We start from the raw sequence: 22588 nt of genomic DNA on the forward strand, positions 1-22588 counted from the left end.
ACTGCATGTAGTATATCACCATTTGTGTTAAAACAAAAAATGACGGCTTTCTGAAACTGATAATTAACTCTAAGGGACAAAAGAGAAACTGGGAAAAGTAACTGCCTCTGGAGAAGTGACTTAGGTGACTGCGTGGAAGGGAGGGCAGTTTACTTCTTATCAAATACTCTTATTCATTTTGAATTTTGTACTATGTCCATGTTACATAATAAAAAATAGTCAGTGCTTAATGTGGGTGAATATCCAATCCCATATAGCAGTGGTTCTTAACCAAGGGTGATTTTGCCCCCCGGAGGACATGTGGCAATGTCTGGAGACATGTTTGGTTGTTACAGCTGGAGGTGGGGATAGTACTGCTGGCACCTAGTGCATAGAAGCCAGGGGTGCTATTAACCAGCCAATACACAGGTCAGCCTGGCAAAACAGAGTGATCTGGCCCAAAATGCCAATAGTGCTGAGGTTGAGAAACCCTGCTGTAGAGCAATTCTTCTGGATGATAAGGTTTGAGAAGAGCTAAGCAAGACTAAAGGAATAAACAAAAAGAAAGTCATGTGCATATGCCTAAGCGTTATCATCGTGCCTTTAAGGTACATCATATTTCTAGTAGTATAGGAAAGAAGTATAGGTTGGAGAAGTCCAATATGCTCGTTTGCATAGCTGATTCCAGACTGATACAGTATTATGCTTCTGTAACCTTAGTTGGTGTTAATAATTTTAACTGTTGTGAACAGTAGTACGGTCACTTTAAGAATGAGGTCAGGGCTTCCCTGGTGGCGCAGTGGTTGGGAGTCCGCCTGCTGATGCAGGGGACACGGGTTTGTGCCCCGGTCCGGGAGGACCCCACATGCTGCGGAGCGGCTGGGCCCGTGAGCCATGGCCACTGAGCCTGAGCGTCCAGAGCCTGTGCTCCGCAACAGGAGAGGCCCGCGTACCGCAAAAAAAAAAAAAAAAAAAAAAAAAGTACGTCAGACTAAAGTCCATGATTTCTAGACTTTAATCTGTAAGTATACTTGCACATGTATGCACAGCACATGTACAAGAACATGCATGCATTGCAGCACTGTTTGTAACGGAAGATACTGACACAACCTAAATAATAGGGGACTGGTAGAGTAACTTATGGTATATCCATACAATGGATACCATGCAGCCATAGCTCTATCTCCAAGATATCATTAAGTTTAAGGAATTCCTTGGTGGTCTAGTGGTTAGAACTCTTGAGCTTCCACTGCAGGGGGCCCAGGTTCAATCCCTGGTCAGGGAACTAAGATCCCCCAAGCCATATGGCACAGCCAAAAAAAAAAAGAAAAAAACAAAACCCCCCAAAACCAAGATATCATTAAGTTTAAAAAGCAAGTTAGAGAACAATATCTCTAGGAGGTTACCATATGTATATATGATACACAGAAGATATATATGCTCATTTATACATATATCTCTGAAAGATATGCAAGATCTCAGAAATAGCGGTTGTTTCTAGAGGACTGGGGCAAGGAACTTTTCACAGTATGCCCTTTTGCATTTTTGTACTATATGCATACTACTTTTTATATACATAGACAGCTCTGCCTAAGTCAATGAGTTAATGCACTGTGTAACACCACTGCAATGCATAATACAAGGAGAATGAAATATGTATTACAATAAAGATGTAAAGGCATATGGAAACAGAAAAGTTGTAGATGTTGAAAAATTGAAAATGTTGAGAGGAAACGAGGAACTTCAAGCCATACTTCAAATAAGGCACCAATAATTTGTCATTACAAATAAACAGCCTTTTTCCTAATACTTCTTCCTGTAGGTTATAAAAACAAGAGGGCAGTTGGGGTATTTGTCTAGTGACTAGGGCAAACATGCAGGTGAGGTATTTCCCAGATGGTGATGAAAGAAAAGCCCCTCCTGGCATGCTTAAGACTTGGCTGGCCTACTTGATGGAAGATGAGATGGAGGAGTGGAAGCCAGGAGCCTAGGGTATATAGTCCTGGCTTTGCCACTAATTCACAGTGTGACCTTAAGCAAGTGAACCTCTGGATCTATTGTCCATCTATAAAATGAGAGTGTAGATCCTAAAAGACAAATTTAAAAAATCAAATGGAAAGGTTGGATTAATAAATGCAATTGTGTCCAAGCTAAATCAACTTATGAAATTCCTTTGTTTAAAAATATACCTTATAACATTTTGAAATATTTTGTTGATATGCTAAGGTATTTCAAAGGAGCTTAATAAATAAATGTAAGAGTGTTTTGTCTATGGCTTCCAAGTCACTACAGGAGTGCAATAAGAAGTAGGAAAGAGAGGGAGTGACAGATTCTGTTTGGGAGATTGAATAAATAATTCTAAGAGAAAAAAAATCAAATGGATAATTCCTATCAGGGAAAAAATTTCACAAAATCATGGAAAAATATTCAGCCTTCCCATTAAGCAAAAGGAATATAAATGTGAGATTTTATACCTATTGAGGCAACAACAAAATCAACATCCCATACTATGGGAATTCTGTTAAAACCAGTATACACATTAATATGTTAGTAATTTACAAAGCATTCTGGAAAATACGGCATGTTTATATAACTGAGCCATAGAGATATTCCTACCTTTTGACTCGGTAACTGCATTTCCCAGGAATTTATCTTGAGGAATTCTTAACAGATACAAAAATATATATACACGAAGACACTAATTCATTTGAATGTTGTAATAATAAAAGAAAAAAACCTAGGCAAATGGTTTAATATGGGCACATCAACATGAAATATTGTACGTCTATAAGAACCATTTTGAACACTAGAAATGTTTGTTAAAAACAAAATGCTACTATGTTCAATGTAAATAGAGATAATATATAATTTCATTTAGAAGGAAGAACTAAGGGTACCTTATTATTTAATCAGTATTTAATATTCTCAAACTGGCTTTTCAATTCTAATAAAAAGAACGTAAGAATGAATTTGAGGAAGTAAATCACTTGACCTCTGAGGTCTGTGATTCTAATTCTCTGATATGGCACTGGAGGCTTTGCTGTGAGCTTTCCTTTAGTAGGCAAGAAAACAGATCAGATAAATCTTCAGAATAGACAAGACTCTGGTACAGCAAGCTGAGGCCCCTGCAATTTGGAGTCAGGGACATATAGTGGGTTTGTTTTTTTTTCCTCTCACACATAAACTAACGTATAAACTGAATTTTGTGTGACTTATAAAAATACTTTTAGACATATACTACACCTACACCGACATCTGAGTAGAAAAGCTTAAGAGTGATGAGAAAAGATGTAAAAAGGATTAAGCACAGATCTTAGAACAGGGAGGGAGCCTTGAGATAATTCTAGTACCACCTCATTTTACAGATGAAAAACACTGATGCTTGGAAAGGAAACATATTACACGTAGAGAAAATGCAACTTGGAGAAGATAGGGGAAAAAAATAAGGGTGGTGGACGGGGGAAGGGAAAAAGGTAAAGGCAGAAAGTAAATACAGTCAATGTGTATGTGGGTGATAAAGCGGAGGAAGGCTACTACCACAGGGTGAAAAGTGACTGCTAAGACCTAGAAGGTGGCTGTGTTAGGTTTCACACACGGTCCTGTACATCTATCCTGGTATTTAATTAGCCCGCACAAGGTGCAGATCTAACAGACGTACTCTTCTAACTCAAAATGAAGGTACAGTCTTTCAAGTCCGAAAGATTAATGGTAAACGAGATCTTTAACCATGGAACATAGAACACTGTTTAAAAACAAGGTAGAGAAATTGGTATCACACGGGCTTTTTCTGGTTTCTATATAAAAAAGGATGTTGAAAGATAATTTATTTAGGTTGTACTGATTTTCTTCCTCCGAGCTCTTTTTTAGGTATCAATTGTGACTTTTCAATAAAAAAATTTTAAATCTGCTAATTTAGATGGAAAACAAACTGTTTTCATATAGTTTCGGAAGGACTCTGAACTGGTTCATTCAATCTGTACAAGTTATGTACATGTATATACTCTTTCAGAAATCAACAAATTTAATCTATATGTAAGCTTCTGAGATGAGATTGCCTGAAACGTTTGCAACACCCTCATTTTAAGGGGATGGTTTAGTGCCATTGGTATGCTGACGGCCACAGCTATTTTGTGTCCAGAGGGTACTAGTCACTGTCCTTCTATGTTTGACAGATTGTACTGATGGAAGGCTGATCCAAGGATAAGACAGTGCTTGTCCAAGTTGGGATTTTGCCTTGAGCATTGAACACATCAGATTTTAAAAGTAAAGTTTAACTTACATCTCATTTTTGATGTTATACAATACGTGGCTTACTGGCACACATTGAAAAATGAAGTTTTTACTTTTTTTTTTTTTTTTTTCTTTTTGCGGTACGCGGGCCTCTCACTGTTGTGGCCTCTCCCGTTGCGGAGCACAGGCTCCGGACGTGCAGGCTCAGCGGCCATGGCTCACGGGCCCAGCCGCTCCGCGGCATGTGGGATCCTCCCGGACCAGGGCATGAACCTGTGTCCCCTGCATCGGCAGGTGGATTCTCAACCACTGCGCCACCAGGGAAGCCCAAGTTTTAACTTTTAATGACTGTATCAAGCAACTTATTTAGCTCTACTTCAATAAAATAAAGAGTATATTAAGCAATTTATCATTACTTTGTTTTTTTCCTTGTTGGACTTCAACATCTTGGTAACCTTATATCAAATCACAACAGATATATACCTCATTTTACACAAGATATATTTCAACAATGGTGTGTAAACTGGATTTATGAACTGATTTCTATCTTATATTATTATTTATAAAATGTTTATGGTAACTTCCAAATTATCTTCAATTAATATTTGATGCCAAACATTTAGGTTTTAGGCTGTATTTAGTTTCCCTTCTATTACCTGCCCTACTTCCAACAAGTGGTTAATAGTTTATTTAAAACAACTCTACACTAGGAACATTTCCTACTTAGAAAAATCACATAGTAAGACCAAGAGTACTAGGAAGACCTTAAAGAAATGTGTTTTAAAGGTGCCAGATGTAAAATCTTAGAAGCAAAGTGTGGGAGGAATTATAGTAAAAGCTTAAAACCTAACGTTTTTTAACAAGACTGAAGAAGTTTATCATAAGTATTTAAGAATTATATCAGTACACATTCACATATCACAACTAAGCATTTATTACACTGTTTAAGAAGGGAAGCAAGTGCAGTGGTATTTTAGAAGCTATATCTTTTTTTAATGTAATATATGCTCATAGACTCTAAACAGTATTTTAAAATATACAATCTCTCCAAAAGAAAATATTTAACTAAAGATAACTTTTAATGTAAGTAAAATGTTACAAGATTTTAAAATTAAAATCATCTGATTTTTCACAACACATGTACAGAAATTTTCAAACTTCCTGTACAGAGAAGTATAACCTCTACTCTTGAGCAAGGCGTTCAATAACACGTCGATAATCTTCCACAAGTTCCTGAAAGCTTTCTTCCAGCTGTTCATGTTGCATGCTTATTTCTATTTGGTTCATCTGGTTTGTCAGTTCTTCTGGTCTGAGACATTTTCTCATTTTAGCAAGATCTCTCTGTTTTTTCTAAGCAACAAACACAATTATTGGTTAGACTAAGAAAGCTAATAAAATTCTAATATAAAGAAATATAAGTCTCCAATGTTAAAAATAATAGAAGGAATATGCCCAAATTTGTCCCATACATTTTTTCTTAAGGAAGCCTAAACATAATGTTAACCGTGAATTATAAACTCTCTAAAAGAAAGGTTCCAGAAGACATGTAATTTGTGTCAATTAATGGTAAATATAGATATGTGACTAACAGCCCCCTCTCCAAAGCATAATAAAGAACTGGCCAGTACAGACACTCAAATACTTCTTTAATAAAAAAAAATATATTAACTGAAGAAAGACAACTGAGATTAAGTGCTATTATTTCATCTCACTATTTAATAATTAATTACATTAATTTTCATTCCAAACTGGCTTCTGCCACTAGGCTCATTTACGAGTTCCCTTACCCAGAGATGTATTTATGAGCCACATGTTAATTTCAACATAAATTGTTGGAAGAGTTTCAGAAAGATGAGCCCAAAACTGTCACTGTTTTTTTTTTTTTGGCGGTACGCAGGCCTCTCACTGTTGTGGCCTCTCCCGTTGTGGAGCACAGGCTCCGGACGTGCAGGCTCAGCGGCCATGGCTCACAGGCCCAGCCACTCTGCGGCATGTGGGATCTTCCCGGACCGGGGCACGAACCCATGTCCCCTGCATCGGCAGGCGGACCCTCAACCACTGCACCACCAGGGAAGCCCTGTCACATTTAAAAAAACAATATTAACTAGCATTTACTGAGTCTCTACTGTCCAGACATACATTATCTTATTAAACCCTCTCCATTTTACTGAGAAGGAAACCACCATGCTGAGGAGTTTGCACCACACTGAGGAGCTGGTAACAACTTTTAAACAGGACACTGTATCAGAACAATACTGTTAGTAATGCTGAGGACAGGACTGGGGGGCCAGGTCAGCAGCTCCTGCAGCGCTTCAAGTAAGAGATGATGAAAGTCTAGACCAAGTCAGTAGCAGCAGAGATGGAAGAAACAGAACAGATTTAGGGAAGAAAACACTGGGTGATGTGGGGAAAGAAGAATGAAGAAGGACTCCAGGATTCCTGGGTGGGTGGCAACACTGCATTATATAAAACACTGTAATATATGAAACCTTCATACATTTTGGATAAACTGTTCTAGATTATAACAATCCTCTTTTATTAAAGCATATAACGAAGAGCTAACTCTACATAGAGAACAGGAATCACATATATTAACTCATGTAATCCTAACAACTCTATAAGATAGGCACTATAATCTTCTTCAATTGATAAAGAAAAAAAAGGTGCAGGAGTTAAATAACTTACGGAGGTAGTAAGCTGAGAAGCCAGGATTCAGCTTTTAATGATCTGCTTGGAAGTCTGTATTCTGAGTCCCTATATCTAACTGACTTCCAAAGACATTAAAAAAAAACCCCACAAAACCCTAAAAATGATATTTTAAATCCATCCTAAAAACTAATAAATGTCCCCTTAAAGGAAACCCTAATAATTCTGGAATATAGACATATACAGTGCTTCTCAAACTTAAATGTGCACAAAGATCACCTGGGAACCTTGTCAAAATGCAGATTCTGATTCAGCAGGTCTGGGGTGGGGTGAGATTCTACAGTTCTAACAAGTTCCCAGGTGATGTTAATGTTGCTGATCTCCCCCCCCCCGACCCCTCCCCCCCAGCACGGCTTGGGGGATCTTAGTTCCCCAACCAGGGATCGAACCGGTACCCCCTGCAGTGGAAGTGCAGAGTCTTAACCACTGGATCACCAGGGAATTCCCAATGCTGCTGATCTTCTAACCACACTTTGAATATTCTAGAGAAGTGATGAAAATTCAAATTTATTGCTCCCAAGGCCTGGAAAGACAGTATATTTCTTACTCTTCAATCATGTGGATGATAAATGCTTTGTTTCTGCTGTAAAAGTTATTTTTTCTGCCAAGAGGCACAACTGCCCTATATGAGAGCATCTAAGTTAAGGAAACAGCTCAGGAACTAAAGGGTTATGCATCCAAAAATTATTGTGGTATGTGGCAGGAATAAAAGCTATTTTTCTAAACTGCTAACCAGTTATAACATTTATGAAATAATCTAACCATACTGCTTGAATATGCCTCCAATCATATTAAATTCTTATATACAACAGAACCATCATATTAATTCTTAAATATTTCTTGACTATCAATTCTGTTCCAAATAACCTATAGAATGAATCATGTGCCAGTAACATACTGTTTTAAATTATCTTGTTTTTAAATCTCTAAGAGTGCTTACTTCCCCAATTTATCTCCCCCTTCCTTGCCACCTTCAATTTCTTCATTGTCAGTTTTTTTCAGATGGATGTCAGAATTAATCTCTATTATAATTTTTATGGGCATGGCAGTACATCTCTGAATTAAATTTAAGAGTTCTAAGTACCTTGGAATAAAAACTACATGTACTAGCTTTATGGAAAAATGTGAAACTATTATATAGAAGCTCCTCATGAGCATGTAAACTGTGGTTCAATTTTTAAAATAACTTGTTTACTGTTCAGGAATATTAAAATAACTTTAATATTCCTGAAACTATATATACACAACACTTTATGTATGAAATATTACAAATTAATCTTTTAAATAATGTGTTTAAAAAAAAACCTTAAGAAAATAAACTGGGACTTTTCTGGTGGCGCAGTGGTTAGGAGTCCGCCTGACAATGCAGGAGATGTGGGTTTGATCCCTGGTCCCAGAGGATCCCACATGCCGCGGAGCAACTAAACCCGTGCGCCACAACTACTGAGCCTGCGCTCTAGGGCCTGTGTACCACAACTACTGAGCCGACATGCTGCAACTACTGAAGCCCACGCGCCTAGAGCCCGTGCTCCATAACAAGAGACAAGAGAAGCCACTGCAAAGAGAAGCCCACACACCACAATGACAAGTAGCCCCCGCTCGCTGCAACTAGAGAAAGACCACGCGCAGCAACGAAGACCCAACACAGCCAAAATAACCCCCAAAAAACAAAAAACAAAAAACTGATTTGGGGCTTCCCTGGTGGCTCAGTGGTTGAGAGTCCGCCTGCCAATGCAGGGGACGCAGGTTCGTGCCCCGGTCCGGGAGGATCCCACATGCCGCGGAGTGGCTGGGCCTGTGAGCCATGGCCGCTGAGCCTGCGCGTCTGGAGCCTGTGCTCCGCAACCGGAGAGGCCACAACAGTGAGAAGCCCGCGTACCGCAAAAAAAAAAAAAAAAAAACAAAAAAAAACCCATGAAACACTATAAAAACTTCAATGCTAAAATCAAGCAGCTGTACCAACTTTTCTTTTTTTAGCCAAATTGTTCAAATTTATTTTTTGAACACCTGAAAATTACTTCTGTACTAACAGAGTTTCTTTTTGTGCTTTTAAAAAATGATTCTAGTTAATATAGGTTATTTTTATCCCTTCTTGGCACTGATACAAATGAATTATCAGTGTTTACAGAACTTTTAAAGTAAGGTACAACTACTTCTAATAGCTACCCAAAAAATTTCTTAGTGGGACAGTGTGATTAAGCTGATACAGAAATTTGAGCCCTCAAATAAAGGCAGCACAGAATTGGTGGACTTTGCTATCAGTAAATAATTTCATACCTCAGTAATAACTTATGACAATCTAAATTATAATTTCTTTTCATAAAATGTGTTGAAGTAAAAATGGAAATTCTAAACTCCAAACTTTCCCCATTTGGCATACATTTTAAGACCTAAAAAAATTTGAAGCCACACTCAATATTAAGCAATTTTACTTTATTCTTAAATATAATTTTGCATTTGAGAATGCTGTGATAGCACAACAAAGTATATGAGTATCAACTTGGAATGACAAATTGGAGAAAATCACTTGCGTACATTCAACAAAGAAATCTTATAACTCCTCCCATGCCTATAGGGCATTCAACTATTTCTAGGCTTCTACTAAGTTTGTGGTAAGTTTTCAACCACATTGTGGCTATCAACCCAAAGTAGGGGAGAGGACCCTCAAGATTTCTTGGTTTTCTCAATGAGAAAGAATACTGGATAACTAAACTCATTAAAATGTGCATACTATAACTAGGGTTTGAGCAAGTATCTGAAGAATTTATAATTTGTGTATGAGCTTTAGTGCAAGGATGGTGATACCCATTTTGGCTGTTAAGAATTTACAGAGTTTAATAACCAGTCTTTGGTTGTCTTTTAGATAAGGTGAACTTGCTAGACAGGTGAGAATACTTAATATAAAAAAAATCATCATTCTTTAAGAGTAGACAATACTTGCTTTTATGAACTACAGAAATTCCCATTGTTTGGCTTAACTTCATGACTACTATATATACTTATAATTCATTCTCTCTCATTCGCTACATCTGCCTATATAAAATATCACAAGTATCTGAGATGCATAATTCAATAAATTATTTTACTTTACTAAAACAGTTTTAATACTCTTAAATGTTGTCATGATAACACCTAATTATATTGTTCTAATGCCTAATTTCATCATAAAAAATTTTCTAGCTAACAAATTAATATTAAAGATCAAAATCTTTGGAAAGTACCATTTCTACCAATTTTCTGATGTTTCTGAATTGATAAACATAAGGATTGATATAGAATAAAATGTTACTTCGGACAATTTTTGGGAACAGAGACCATTATAATTTATTACAACCTGTTATATGCAGATGGTAGTTCATAAGATAGAAAATCAATCCATTAAATTGCTTAATAAAATGGCACTATGAAGAAAAAAATATATATGAATTCGAGATACAAGGATTTATAGTCATAGGCAAATAATTATTTTTATATTCAGAATGTGATATGTTTAGAATTACAATAACAAATTAGGAAATACGGTTGCACTGCAAACAAGATGTGATAAAGGAAAAGAGCTGGGATTCAACGAGTAGTACGACCTATATACCATCAACATTCAAAAGACTGGCTCTATAAAGCAGAATCTATGATAAATAAAACTTGGATTAATTTAGAAAAATCAGGGACTTCCCTGGTGGTCCCATGGCTAAGACTCTGCCCTCCCAATGCAGGGGGCCTGGGTTCAATCCCTGGTCAGGGAACTAGATCCCACATGCCGCAACTAAGACCCAGCACAGCCAAATAAAATAAATATTTTAAAAAAAGAAAAATCAGAACTATGTGTACTTGATACATTAAGTACTCATTATTAATTGACTTTCTCCTTCAATCTTAAGACAGATTCGAATTTGTCATTTATGTTCCCAGCTACTGTGCTGTATAAGCCTCTAGGTATAGTGTATTCAAATGCAGCAACCACATGTCAGGTGCTCAATAATTAGTTGTTGAATAAATAAATGAATATTCTCTCCAATCAGATTACTGCCCAGCTACAAGAATCACAGCAAATCCTCCTCCACACAAGCTGGCGTGGACAATATCTACCTTAATAACGGCCAAATGATGATGAGGCCAGACCTGATCTAGGAGGGGAGATTTTTGAGCTAGAGGAAAATAAAGGAGATGAAAAAAAGCGGGGGGAATGGAGCAAGAATAACAACAGTAACAAAAAAAGAGGTAAACAACACTAAGTTGCAATTTCAGCTATGGTCAAATATAGAGGTTACAAATGGCAATCAAGGCCATATTTAGGAAGAAAGGAGCAAAGGTAAACAGAATATATATGACAAATGGGAAGACAATTAGAAAAAACTAACAAGATAACTTTGTTAGGGAAGATTCTGGGCATTCAGTTTTTAAAAAGATGCATACAAATGAAAGAAAAAAATAATCATGAGTAGACTATCCTTGGGATTAATTTTTAAGTGAATGGAAACAGATTTATAGCTTACATTGGAAAATTATGACAGGGAGAATTCTTATAACTAACTGGAAGAATATTTTCACTTTTGTAAAAGTTAATTTAGCAAAACGATTTGGACTCTCCCATACATTGGCATCTGCTAGATTTTCTTCTTTATTTTAAACAGTGACAAGAATATAATGTTTAAGACACTTGAAAGTCCTACCTTATATGGGCTAATTAGTCTTCTTTTAATATCCAGTCTATAGCTTCTGTATTGTTCAGCATCACTCATGTCAGTTACCAGTAGTCGAAGAATTTCATAAACCCGTCTGGCATGTTGCTAATAAACCAAACAAAAGAAAAATATGAACATTTCAAATTACAAAACAGTAACACTTTCCCAAAAGAACACAGCATATATTGAATATTTGTCATAGGCCAGAAATTGTGCTAGGTGCCAGACAAAAAGCAATAAAAGATATATAATCTCTGTCCTCAAGGAGCTAGCAGTCTAGTGGGTAACACAAATGACTAAGGTATGGTTAATTTAATGATAGAAATATGCATAGGATATTATGGTAGCACAGCCTGGGAATGGGGGAAATGTTAGAAGAGGATTCCTGGGGGAATAAAACCTGAGTGAATCTTAAAGGAACGGGAGCATGCTATACTTGAAAGAGGCGAGGGCACTATGTGTGTGTGCATGTCGCATGCACACACATGCAGAAGCAGTTTGACACTGCTCGAGCACAAACAAAAAAAACGCGAGGAGTAGCAGCAGAGTGAGGGTGGAGCAAGAGCACTAAGCCTTACATACTGGGTTAAAGAGCTGGGTTTTATCTAGTTGGTAACAGGTTTGAGTTTTAAATAAAGCATTTTCTCAGCTACATAAAAATGGTAGCAAAAGAAGGGGAGGGAGACCAATTAGGAAGCTCAGTTATTAAATCAGGCAAAAAATGATGAGGTGGCGCAGTGGTTGAGAATCCACCTGCCAATGCAGGGGACACGGGTTCGAGCCCTGGTCCGGGAAGATCCCACACGCCGCGGAGCAACTAAGCCCGTGCGCCCCAACTACTGAGCCTGCGCTCTAGAACCCGCGAGCCACAACTACTGAAGCCCGCGTACCTAGAGCCCGTGCTCCGCAACAAGAGAAGCCACCGCAATGAGAAGCCCGTCAACTAGAGAAAAGCCCACGTGCAGCAATGAAGACCCAATACAGCCAGAAAAAAAAAAGACAAGGGCATGAACTGAGATAGCACAAATAAGAATACTAAGGGACCAAGGATTCTAGAAATATAGAAGAGTTAAGACTGGCTGTGGAGGAGGGTATGGAATAACAGTTTTCAGAGTAGGAGAGATTTAGGAGGCAGCAGAACATATAAATCTGAAGAAAATTCTAGTCTAAGGGTAAGGATTTAAGCAATATCAGTATACAGGGCAAGAGTTTAAACCATAAGACTAGTTAATGGTTAAGATCACCCAAGGAAAACATACACAGTGAAGACAGGGGAGAGGTCAGAACCCTGTAGTATAGTGACAGTTAAGGAGCAGACAAAAAACAGAGAAAAACAGTCAAAGAAATATAAGAAGAATCAGGAAGTTTGGGTAACACTGAAGCCAAAGGAGTAGGTCTACAGTTCTCCTATTTCTGTCATTTCACTTACCTATTTATTGGGAGTGGGGAAGAGGTCAGGTATATAGAGGTTGAGAAGATAACATTGAACTTTCTGGAAGAAACACTTGAGCTGAGCCTGAAAAATGAGTACTATCTGGCCAAGCAAAGATGGAGGAACAGAAGAAGGGGAGTATAAGGGCAAAGGGAGCAGCTTATATACAGGGACATAAAAGGAGGAAAGTTGTAGCATAGTTGGGAAATGACAAGAAGTTCAGCAAAGCCAGAGCGTGTGGGAAAGTGGTAGGAAGCTGAGGCTAGCAAGGTAGGCAGGGGCCAAATTATGATGGGATCTGTGTGCCATACTAAGGAGTTTTAATCCCAATAATGTGCTCATATTCTCTTTCTTTTAAAGGCTGAGCTATTAAATAAAGTCTCATTAATAAAGGTTTAATACAGTCTGGAAATATAAATTATTTCTAAAATCACATTTTATCTTAAAGCCCGGAAGCCATTAAAGTGTTTTTATGCAGAAGAAGATGGAAAGTTTCAATTTAAATTAAGTTGCTTGTTGAAGGTCAGTGACTAGTAAACTTTTGGTATACAGTTTTGGAGCTCAGGAGGAAAATTTGGATTGAAGATTTAGATGAGCTCTTCCAGGTAGAATTAAGTAGAATGAGAAGAAATGAGGATTGGATAAAAAACTCTGGGGAAGAATTATATTTAGAGAGCATACGGAAGAGTAGAAGCTAGTAGACAGTATCTCAAAAAAAGATGAGCACAGTGGTTAACTGGAAAACCAGGAACTGTAGTACCTTAGAAGCCAAGGGAGGGGAAGTCAATAGTATCAAGTGCTAGTCCTTTTTTTTTTAAAATTTTTTTTATTTATTTTTTTACACAGCAGGTTCTTATTAGTTATCTATTTTGTACATATTAGTGTATATATGTCAATCCCAATCTCCCAATTCATACCACCACCACCACTAATTGCTACTCCTTATTACTGGAATACTCTTCATCCCTCATACGTTTATAATCCAAAACCTACCCATTCTTCAAGGCTTAGATCAAATGCATCCCTTCTATGAAATACTCTGATTTCTTGCTTACATAAATATAACAAATTCCTCTGAACTCCCATATTATTTTTTCTGTACTTAAGATATTTACTACTTTAAAATTCAAACAAACATATACAGAAGTATAAAAACTGAAAGTTAAGTGTTTTATTCCAACCCTCCTCCCCACCAATACAGTCTCCAGGGGCATTAACTACTTTACCAGTTTAGATAAACATTTTCTTAAAAAGCAAAAATAAGATCCTACTATCCATCTTTGTTCTCCTTGTTACACTTAATATAGCCATGAAATCAATTATCTTTCCATTCTATTAATGAGAAAATTGAAGCACAAGGAGGTAAACTAAATTGCCCTAAGAGCAAGTGGTGAAGCCAAATTTGACCCCAGGCAATTTGGCTTCAGGGCCTGTATTTTTAATATATTTGCAATGTTTAAATTACATATGTACTTAAAAAAATTTTTTTTCAAAGTTTGAATGTTTTCCTCCTACAGACTAAAAGTACCTTATTTATTTTGAACTTCTGTTGAGCCTCTATTGCCATATCTTCACTGAATCCTTGCATTAACTTTTCCCGGGAAAAACAGGGCAAATCTTGACAAAGCTTCACAAGCACAAAGTCTCTTAATTTCACATAGCTTTTGGATGGATCTTCCGCTAAAGAAATAAAGCAGAATAACATTTCCCTTACCTAACATAATTTCTTCATCATTTGCAACCTCAATATACATGCTAAGCTTAGAAAGGCAAATATTCTTAAAAGAATTATATATATATACAAAAGTTACAATGTGAAAGGATTATTCCTTATAAATCAAACAACAGCACTATTATCTTTGTCAAATAAAATTATAGATGCAATCCCTTTGCAAATACATATATATTATTTGTGAAATTAGAGCTACTCCTTTTCAAATGTAAACTTTTTGAATGGTCTGTTATCATATATATGTACCTTAGTTTTATTTTCAGTTAAAGCAGCTGTATAAACAAGAGATTCAAGTTTGCAAAATCAACTCCAAAAGCAAGTATTTTCTGATACCTAAGGGTTCCAAAGCTCAATTTATAACTCCTTTACTTTAATAACCTTTATAGTCTGCTAGGCTTCTTTCACCCAATTAAAAAAATTCTTCCTTTTACAAAACAAATCTTTTTTATTTAGAGAATAAAATGAAAATATGATTTTGATTCTTTCTTCATTGCATCTGGATAGCATAGATGTTCCTTTATGTTTGTCTATGTTAGCTACATTAGACTAAGTAGTGGACAAGGAAAATATCAAAACATGATAGGTAGAAAAAATACTGCAGCCAGAGAACATGTGTTTGAGTCCCAGTTCTGTCATTCACAGATGTTGGACTTTATGCAAATTACCTCACTTCTCTGAGCCCTCATTTTCTGATCAGTAGAAGACTTGAAACAAAGAATGTTAACGTCTGAGCTAGTTCATAGTTCACAAGACAGTTTTGTTACAATATCAATACTCTACAAATTATTCAATGCAATCCCTATCAAAATCCCAGCTGGCTTTTTTTGTTGCAGAAATTAACAAGCTCATCTTAAAACTGATATGGAGATGCAAGGAACTCAGAATAGCCAAAACAACCTTGAAAAAGAACAAAAGTTAGAGGACTCAGATTTCCTGATTTCAAAACTTACTACAAAGCTACAGTAATCAAGACAGTGTGATACTGACATAGGATGGACATGTAGATCAGTGGAACTGAGTTGAGAGTTTAAAATAAACCAATACATTTATGACCCATTAATTTTTGAGAAGGGTACCTAGACAGTTCAATGAGAGAAAGAATAGTCTTTTAACAAATGGCACTTGGACAACTGGATCTCCACAGCAAAAAGAATGAAGTTGGTTGGATCCCTTTTCCTCACACAATACACAAAAATTAACTCAAAACGGATCATAGACCTAAGTGTAAGAGGTAAAACTACAAAGAGGAAAACATAGGAGTAAATCTTCATGACTTTTGGTTAGGCAATGGTTTCTTAGACAACAAACCAAAAGCACAAGCAACTAAAGAAAAAGTAGATAAACAGGGCTATATCAAAATTTATAACTTTTGGGACTTCCCTGGTGGCACAGTGGTTAAGAATCCGCCTGCCAGTGCAGGGGACACGGGTTCGAGCCCTGGTCTGGGGAGATCCCACATGCCACGGAGCAACTAAGCCAGTGCGCCACAATTACTGAGCCTGCACTCTAGAGCCCATGAGCCACTACTACTGAGCCTGCGAGCCACAACTATTGAAGCCCGCATGCCTAGAGCCTGTGCTCTGCAACAAGAGAAGCCACCGCAATGAAAAGCCCGTGCACCACAACAAACAGCAGCCCACGCTTGCCACAACTAGAGAAACCCCGCACCGAGCAACGAAGACCCAATGCAGCCAAATTAATTAATTAATTAATTAAATTTTAAAAAATTGTACACTTTAAATAAGTGGATTGAATGACATGTTAACTATATCTCAATAAAGCTGTTTATAAAAGAGTCTGAGCTAAGGGTGATGTTTTATGATTGAGTCATTTATTCATTCAATCCATATGTACTTAAATACCATCTTTATGCGTCTATGCAGCACTTCATATACATGTAATTATTAGGTAAACATTATATGACCGTGGCTTTAAGGTGGTAAAGTGAAATTCTGTCATGGCATCAGTTTGTTATGAAATTATGATCTATCAGGAATGTACAGATAATAAAATCAACAGTAAACAAAATAACAAATGCAGATCTACAAAGAAAATCACCAAATAAACATAAGATTGTAATGTAATTAGTTACTTTATCTCATTCTTCAGACTTTTCCATATTAATCTGGTCACACCATGGAGTTATACAAGCCACCCAGAAACCTGAAGGACATTCTGATTCCTCTCCTATGTGATGCCACCAGCAACTACAATAACCTCCTCACTTGTACTCTGCAGCTTTATAAAATGTAAAGTGGACTGACATAAACCTAAATTAAAACCATTCAAGTGTACCAACATAACTGTAATCTGTGTCTCAAAAAGAAAGATGAGAGAAAGAGACAGAAAGAATAGTTGAAGAAATAATGGCCAAATACTTCCTAAATTTGATGAAAAACATTTATCTATACATCCAGGAAGCTCAACAAACTTCAACTAGGAAAAACACAGAGATCCACATCTAAATACATTATAATCAAACTGTCAAAAGCTAGAGACAAACAGAAAATCTTGAAAGCCGCAAGAGGAAACAACTCATCAGAAACCATGGAGGCCACAAATCAGTGGGGTGATATATTCAAAGTACTGAAAGAAAAATACTGTCAGTCAAGATTTCTATATCCAGCAAAATTATCCTTCTAAATGAAAGTGAAATAAGGACATTCCCAGAAAAGCAGACTGAAGAAATGTGTTGTTAGCAGACCTGCCTTTCAAGAAATACTGAGGAAGTTCTTTAGGCTAAAGAAACATGGTACCTCAAGTCCACAAGAAGAAATTGAGAACACCAATAGTTATGAAGATAAATATAAAAACTGGAATAAATATTATTTTTCTCTCAACTGGTTTAAAGGATAATTACATGAAAAAATAATTATAAAACCAATGTTTGGCTTACAAGATATAAAGAGGCAACATCAATTTACATAACAATAATAGCACAAAGGAGGGGAGAGAGAATAACTGTGATGGAGCAATTCATTTTACTGAAATTAAATATTAATCTGAATAGACTGTTATAAATTAAGATGCATATTGTAATCCCCAGAGCAACCATTAAGCAAATAACTAAAAAAAAAAAAACTTCAATAAAAATGAATGAATAACTAAAGGGAAAAAAAGAAAACAAATAGCAAAGTGGCAGGCATAATTTCAACCATAGCAATAATTACATTAAGTGTAAACATATTAAACACTCCTATCAAAAGGCAGAGATTGTTAGACTGAATAAAAAAGGGTCCAACTATATGCTATCTTCAAGAGAAACATCATAGATTCAAAGACAGGCTGAAAGTCAAGGATGAAAAAAGATACACCATGCAAACAATATAAGGTCTGGAGCGACCATATTAGTATCAGGCAAAATAGAGTTTAAGACATTACCCATCCCACCCCACCCCCACACAAATTAGGAAAAAATAGTTTAAGACAAAAAGATTACAAGAGAAAAAAGGGCACATTTTATCACAAGTTAACTCATAAAGACAACATTAAAATTATAAACATATACACAACTAATAAGAAAACCCCAAAATACATGAAATGAAAGCTAACAGAATTAAAGGGAGAAACAGACAATTCAACAAAAATAGCTGGAAATGTCAACACTATCCTCTCAATAATGGATAGAACAGCTTGAACAGCTCTATCAACCAACTTGAACTGATACTTATATAACATTCCACGCAACAAGAGCAGAATACACACTCTTTTCAAGTACATGTGCAACGTTCACCAGGATAGATTATATGTTGGGCAAAGGGTCTATAAACTATGGCGCAGTGGTCAAATCTCATCCATGGCCTGCTTTTGTATGACATGTAAACTAAGACTGGTTTCTAAATGGTTGTAAAAAACACAAAAAAACAAAAAACCAGTAAGACTGTGCAACAGAGAATTTATGTGGCTTGCAAAGCATAAAATATTTACAACCTAGTCCTTTAAAGAAAAAGTCTGTGGCCCCTACGTAGGCCATAAAACAAAACTCAATACATGAAAAATAACTGAAGTCATACAAAGCATGTTCTCTGACAATAATGGAATTAAATTAGATATCAACAACAGAAGGAAATATGGAAATCCACAATATTTGGAAATTAAACAACATGTTTCCAAACAACCCATGGGTCAAAATGAAATCACAACGGAAATTAGAAGATATTTTGAACTGAATGAAATGAAAGCACAATTTATGAAAATTTATGTGATCAGTAAAAGCAGTACTTGTATTTATATATAAATATATATTTAAGTATTATTTAAATGTCTATATTAGAAAAGGAGGACATCAAATCAATAACCTAAGTTTCAATCTTCACTAGAAAAAGAACAAATTAAACTCAAAGCAATAAGGATAATGAAAATTAAAGTGGAGATCAACGAAGTAGAAAACAAATAGAAATGTTTATGAAAATATAAGGGATCCTGTATAACAAAACAATTTTGAAAAAGAACACAGAGGACTTTCACTTCCCAATTTCAAAACTTAATATAAAGGTCGAGGCTCTGCTGCCACTGGAGCCAGGATGCCCAGAGGGCAAAAGGGAGACCACAAAGGCTGGGCTAGGCAGTGTTTGAGTCCCAAGGAGACTGACAAAGAGCTCCAAGCTGAAAAGCAGGCGACCAGGGAAGAAGAGGACCAAGGAAAGAGGGTAGAGATGGGGCTGCAGGTGACTCCAGAAAGAAGAAATCTCTAGCCTCAGAAGACAGTGAGGATGAAGCTGACCACCAGCAAAGGCGTAGGAGGGCTCATTAACATCAAGAACCCCAACCAGGTGGCACAGACAATCAGACAGATCACGCAACTAGATCTAGATAGGCCAAAGGAGCTTTCAAGGAGAGAAGAAGATGACATTGAGAAGAAAAAGCAGAAGAGCATTACATGAAAATGTATTTAGCGGGGGAAACGGAGTAGTCCAAGGCCACCTTGCCTGGCTGGTGATCGATCATTCAGAAAGAGCAGAAAGCAAGAGGGGCAGGAGGTTGCTAGGAAGAAAGAGGAAAGGAAAACAAATGATAATGAAACTCTGTCAGGAAATGAATGCAGTTGCTCACCCTGAACAAGTAAGCATGACTTGTAGGAAGAAACACCAGGCAACTGGGTCCCACTGCCAGGACCTCTGCCCTGTCTTGCCCGCCCTACACCCTGGCACCACTGTAGTAGCCCCTCACAGCTAGGAGCCCCTCACTGCATGGGGCTTCCTCTTCATTATCTTACATGTAAAATCATTTGGGGGAAAAGGAGGACTGTGCTTCGGTGAGGGAACAGCTGCTACCTTTGAGACAAAAAATGAAGACTCTATTTCTTCTGGAACCATTTGAATGTTTTTGCTGCTTTTAGAATCTGGAAACTTTTTGGGAGGGGCATTGTGTGTCTGAGAGGTGGGGTAAGAAGAGTTTCCACTGGTCACACAGATTGCACCTCCGGGGTGGCTGTACCAGGGTCAGCTGCTGATGAGTTTGCGACAACCAGCCCTAGTCTGTGTCGTCTGGGTGCTCACTCAGAGAGGGACTATCTTCTGGGAGCCTGTGCCTCTGGGTCCCTGAGGGTCATGGCTCGTCCCAGGCCAGGCCCCTCTGACTGAGGCCTCTCCTCTCTGCTCCATTCCCACCCACCTGGCCAGGGCCAGTACCCATTTCTAACTCTACTCATCAATCATTCGAAGAAACGTCTGTTATTCTACAGCAACCAGGCTGAACATGCTCCACAAATTCAACTTACATATTTAACAGGTTAAACTTGACATTATCATTAAGGCAAAACATACACACACGAAAAAAACTCATATATAAAGCTACAATAAAAAATCAAGACGGCATTCTGAATAAACAGCCTCTGTTTCTTAAAAAAAAAAAAAAAATCAAGACAGTATGGTACTGGTAGAAGGATAGACATAGATCATTAAAGAGTCCAGAAATAAATCTTTACATTTATGGGCAACTGATTTTCAACAAACATACGAAGGCAATTCAATAAGGGAAAGGATAGCCTTTTTAACAAGCTGCTGGGAAAACTGGATGGCCACATGTAAAGAAGATTAATTTAGAAACTTTCCTCACATAATGCACAAAAATTACCTCAAAATGGATCACAATCCTCAATACAAGAGACTGGGGATGGGGACTGACTGCAAATGGACAGGAGGGAATCTTTTTACAGTGACAGAAATATTCTAAAACAGGTTGTAAAACTAGGCAAGTGTACTAAGAATACTGAACTGTACACTTAAAATGCATGAATTTAATGCTATGTATATCATACCTCAATAAAGCTGCTTTAATTAAATCTCTACTAAGTGACAAACTCTTAAGCAAGCATCTCTTAAAAAAAATGTTTTTAAGTGCTAATAGTGAGGCACATGCTTATTCAATACCAGTTTTTCCAAGTCCACCTCTTCTTGAACTGGTTTAGAAAAAAGAACTGTGCTGCTAATATCAGTTTAAAATAAAATTTCGTATGAGTGAAAGCTTAAGTAACTTAAGTAACTTATATACCCCCAGAATTTTAGGAAAAAGCACATCAAAGGTAAAAGAATTACAGTTGAGAAAAATCTAAAAAATCTCATGCCACAGTCTTATCAGAAATTTTCACATATATTAAAAAACTGTGCAAAAAAATTTCCACTTAGCTTTAAATAAGCCATTATAGACTAACAATATTTTGTTTGCAGCTTAATATAAGGGGCCAAGTCACCACTCAGTCTTTCAGCACTTTAACTAAAGGTGTCAGCCTGAAAATGAACCTAAAATGGTAACACCCATTAATCTGTGACATCCTTCACAGATGAGTGATGCATTTAAAAGATGAAATTTGCTTGGATATAAATCTATAGTGATACGTGGGATCAAAACTTGAGTTTTTTCCCAAGTTAAATACATCATCTACCAACATAAATGCTCTTCTATCATTAAAAAAAAAAAAATTTCATATTATAAAAAATTTATAGATAACACTCTAAAAAGCCATGTAACATATTCCAGTACTACAAGGAACATTTAAAGGACAGATATAATTAGCTCTTAATATACAACTAATAGATTAATAATAGTGAGATATATTCTAGCCCAAGATCAATTTCTATTGCCAAATGCAACTCTCTTCATAATTCTGGAAGAAACAAACCACCGATTCTATATGTAAGGTCATACAACCGATATGTATTCAAACGCTGTATATCTTATGAATACCGACATCCTCAAAAGGAAGATGGCACATGATATAAAGAACTGTTTTCCAGTATTTTACTTTAAGTGCTTAAAAAAGGGAATTCCCTGGCAATCCAGTGGTTAGGACTCGGCTCTCTCACTGCCGGGGCCCGGGTTCGATCCCTGATTGGGGAACTAAGATCCTGCAACCCGAGAGGCGCGGCCAAAAAAAAAAAGTGCTAAAAAAAAAAAAAAGGGTGGCAATTACACCACAAACACCTATCTATCCTGTAACATAGGCCATTGATGGTTAAGTTTTAATTTTTACTATATCTGGCTATATGTCAAGTAAGCAAAAGGCCATCTCAATATAAAGAATATCCTGGATTGCAAAGGGAAATTCAGAGCCTGATAAAGATCCAAAAAGTTTAAAAAATATACAAAATAATGGAGCTACAGGCAACTAAAACAACCAAAGAGTACAAAATTCTGTACTTTTCTTTTTTTAAAGGACTGGGTATGGAAATTGAGGAGAAATATCTTAGAACAGCTGATAAGGCATATTTAGTAATTTATAATGCTAAGAAATGTTAACACTGAAAATAAAGGCCAATACACAGTTTTCAAATTCACAAGTCCTTTAGCATGTTTAGCATTTTCTCTTTAGAGACTTCAGTTTGCAAT

The 22588-nt window shown here is 36.8% G+C and overlaps 1 protein-coding gene and 1 pseudogene across 3 annotated transcripts in view; one reads left to right on the top strand and one right to left on the bottom strand.

Moving 5' to 3' along the window:
- Positions 1-5178: 5178 nt before the first annotated feature.
- Positions 5179-22588, bottom strand: part of HAT1 (histone acetyltransferase 1) — a 49871-nt gene continuing 32461 nt past the window's right edge. For 2 of the 3 annotated variants that reach the window (XM_089916668.1, XM_089916669.1), the window contains exons 9-11: positions 14558-14709; positions 11586-11702; positions 5997-6286 (exon numbers count right to left, since the gene is read on the bottom strand). In XM_089916668.1, the coding sequence (XP_089772794.1) occupies positions 6053-6286; positions 11586-11702; positions 14558-14709 (503 nt within the window). In that variant the 3' untranslated portion in view covers positions 5997-6052. Of the gene's footprint in view, positions 5560-5996; positions 6287-11585; positions 11703-14557; positions 14710-22588 lie in introns of those variants that run through there. The other variant, XM_022570038.2, reaches the window with a different exon arrangement.
- Positions 15231-21398, top strand: LOC149748572 (28 kDa heat- and acid-stable phosphoprotein pseudogene; annotated as a pseudogene).

This window comes from Delphinapterus leucas, chromosome 8 (assembly GCF_059928025.1).
Source record: "Delphinapterus leucas isolate spDelLeu-1000000601 "Yukka" chromosome 8, BTC_Dleu_Yukka2, whole genome shotgun sequence".
In the NCBI taxonomy this organism is placed as follows: domain Eukaryota; kingdom Metazoa; phylum Chordata; class Mammalia; order Artiodactyla; family Monodontidae; genus Delphinapterus; species Delphinapterus leucas.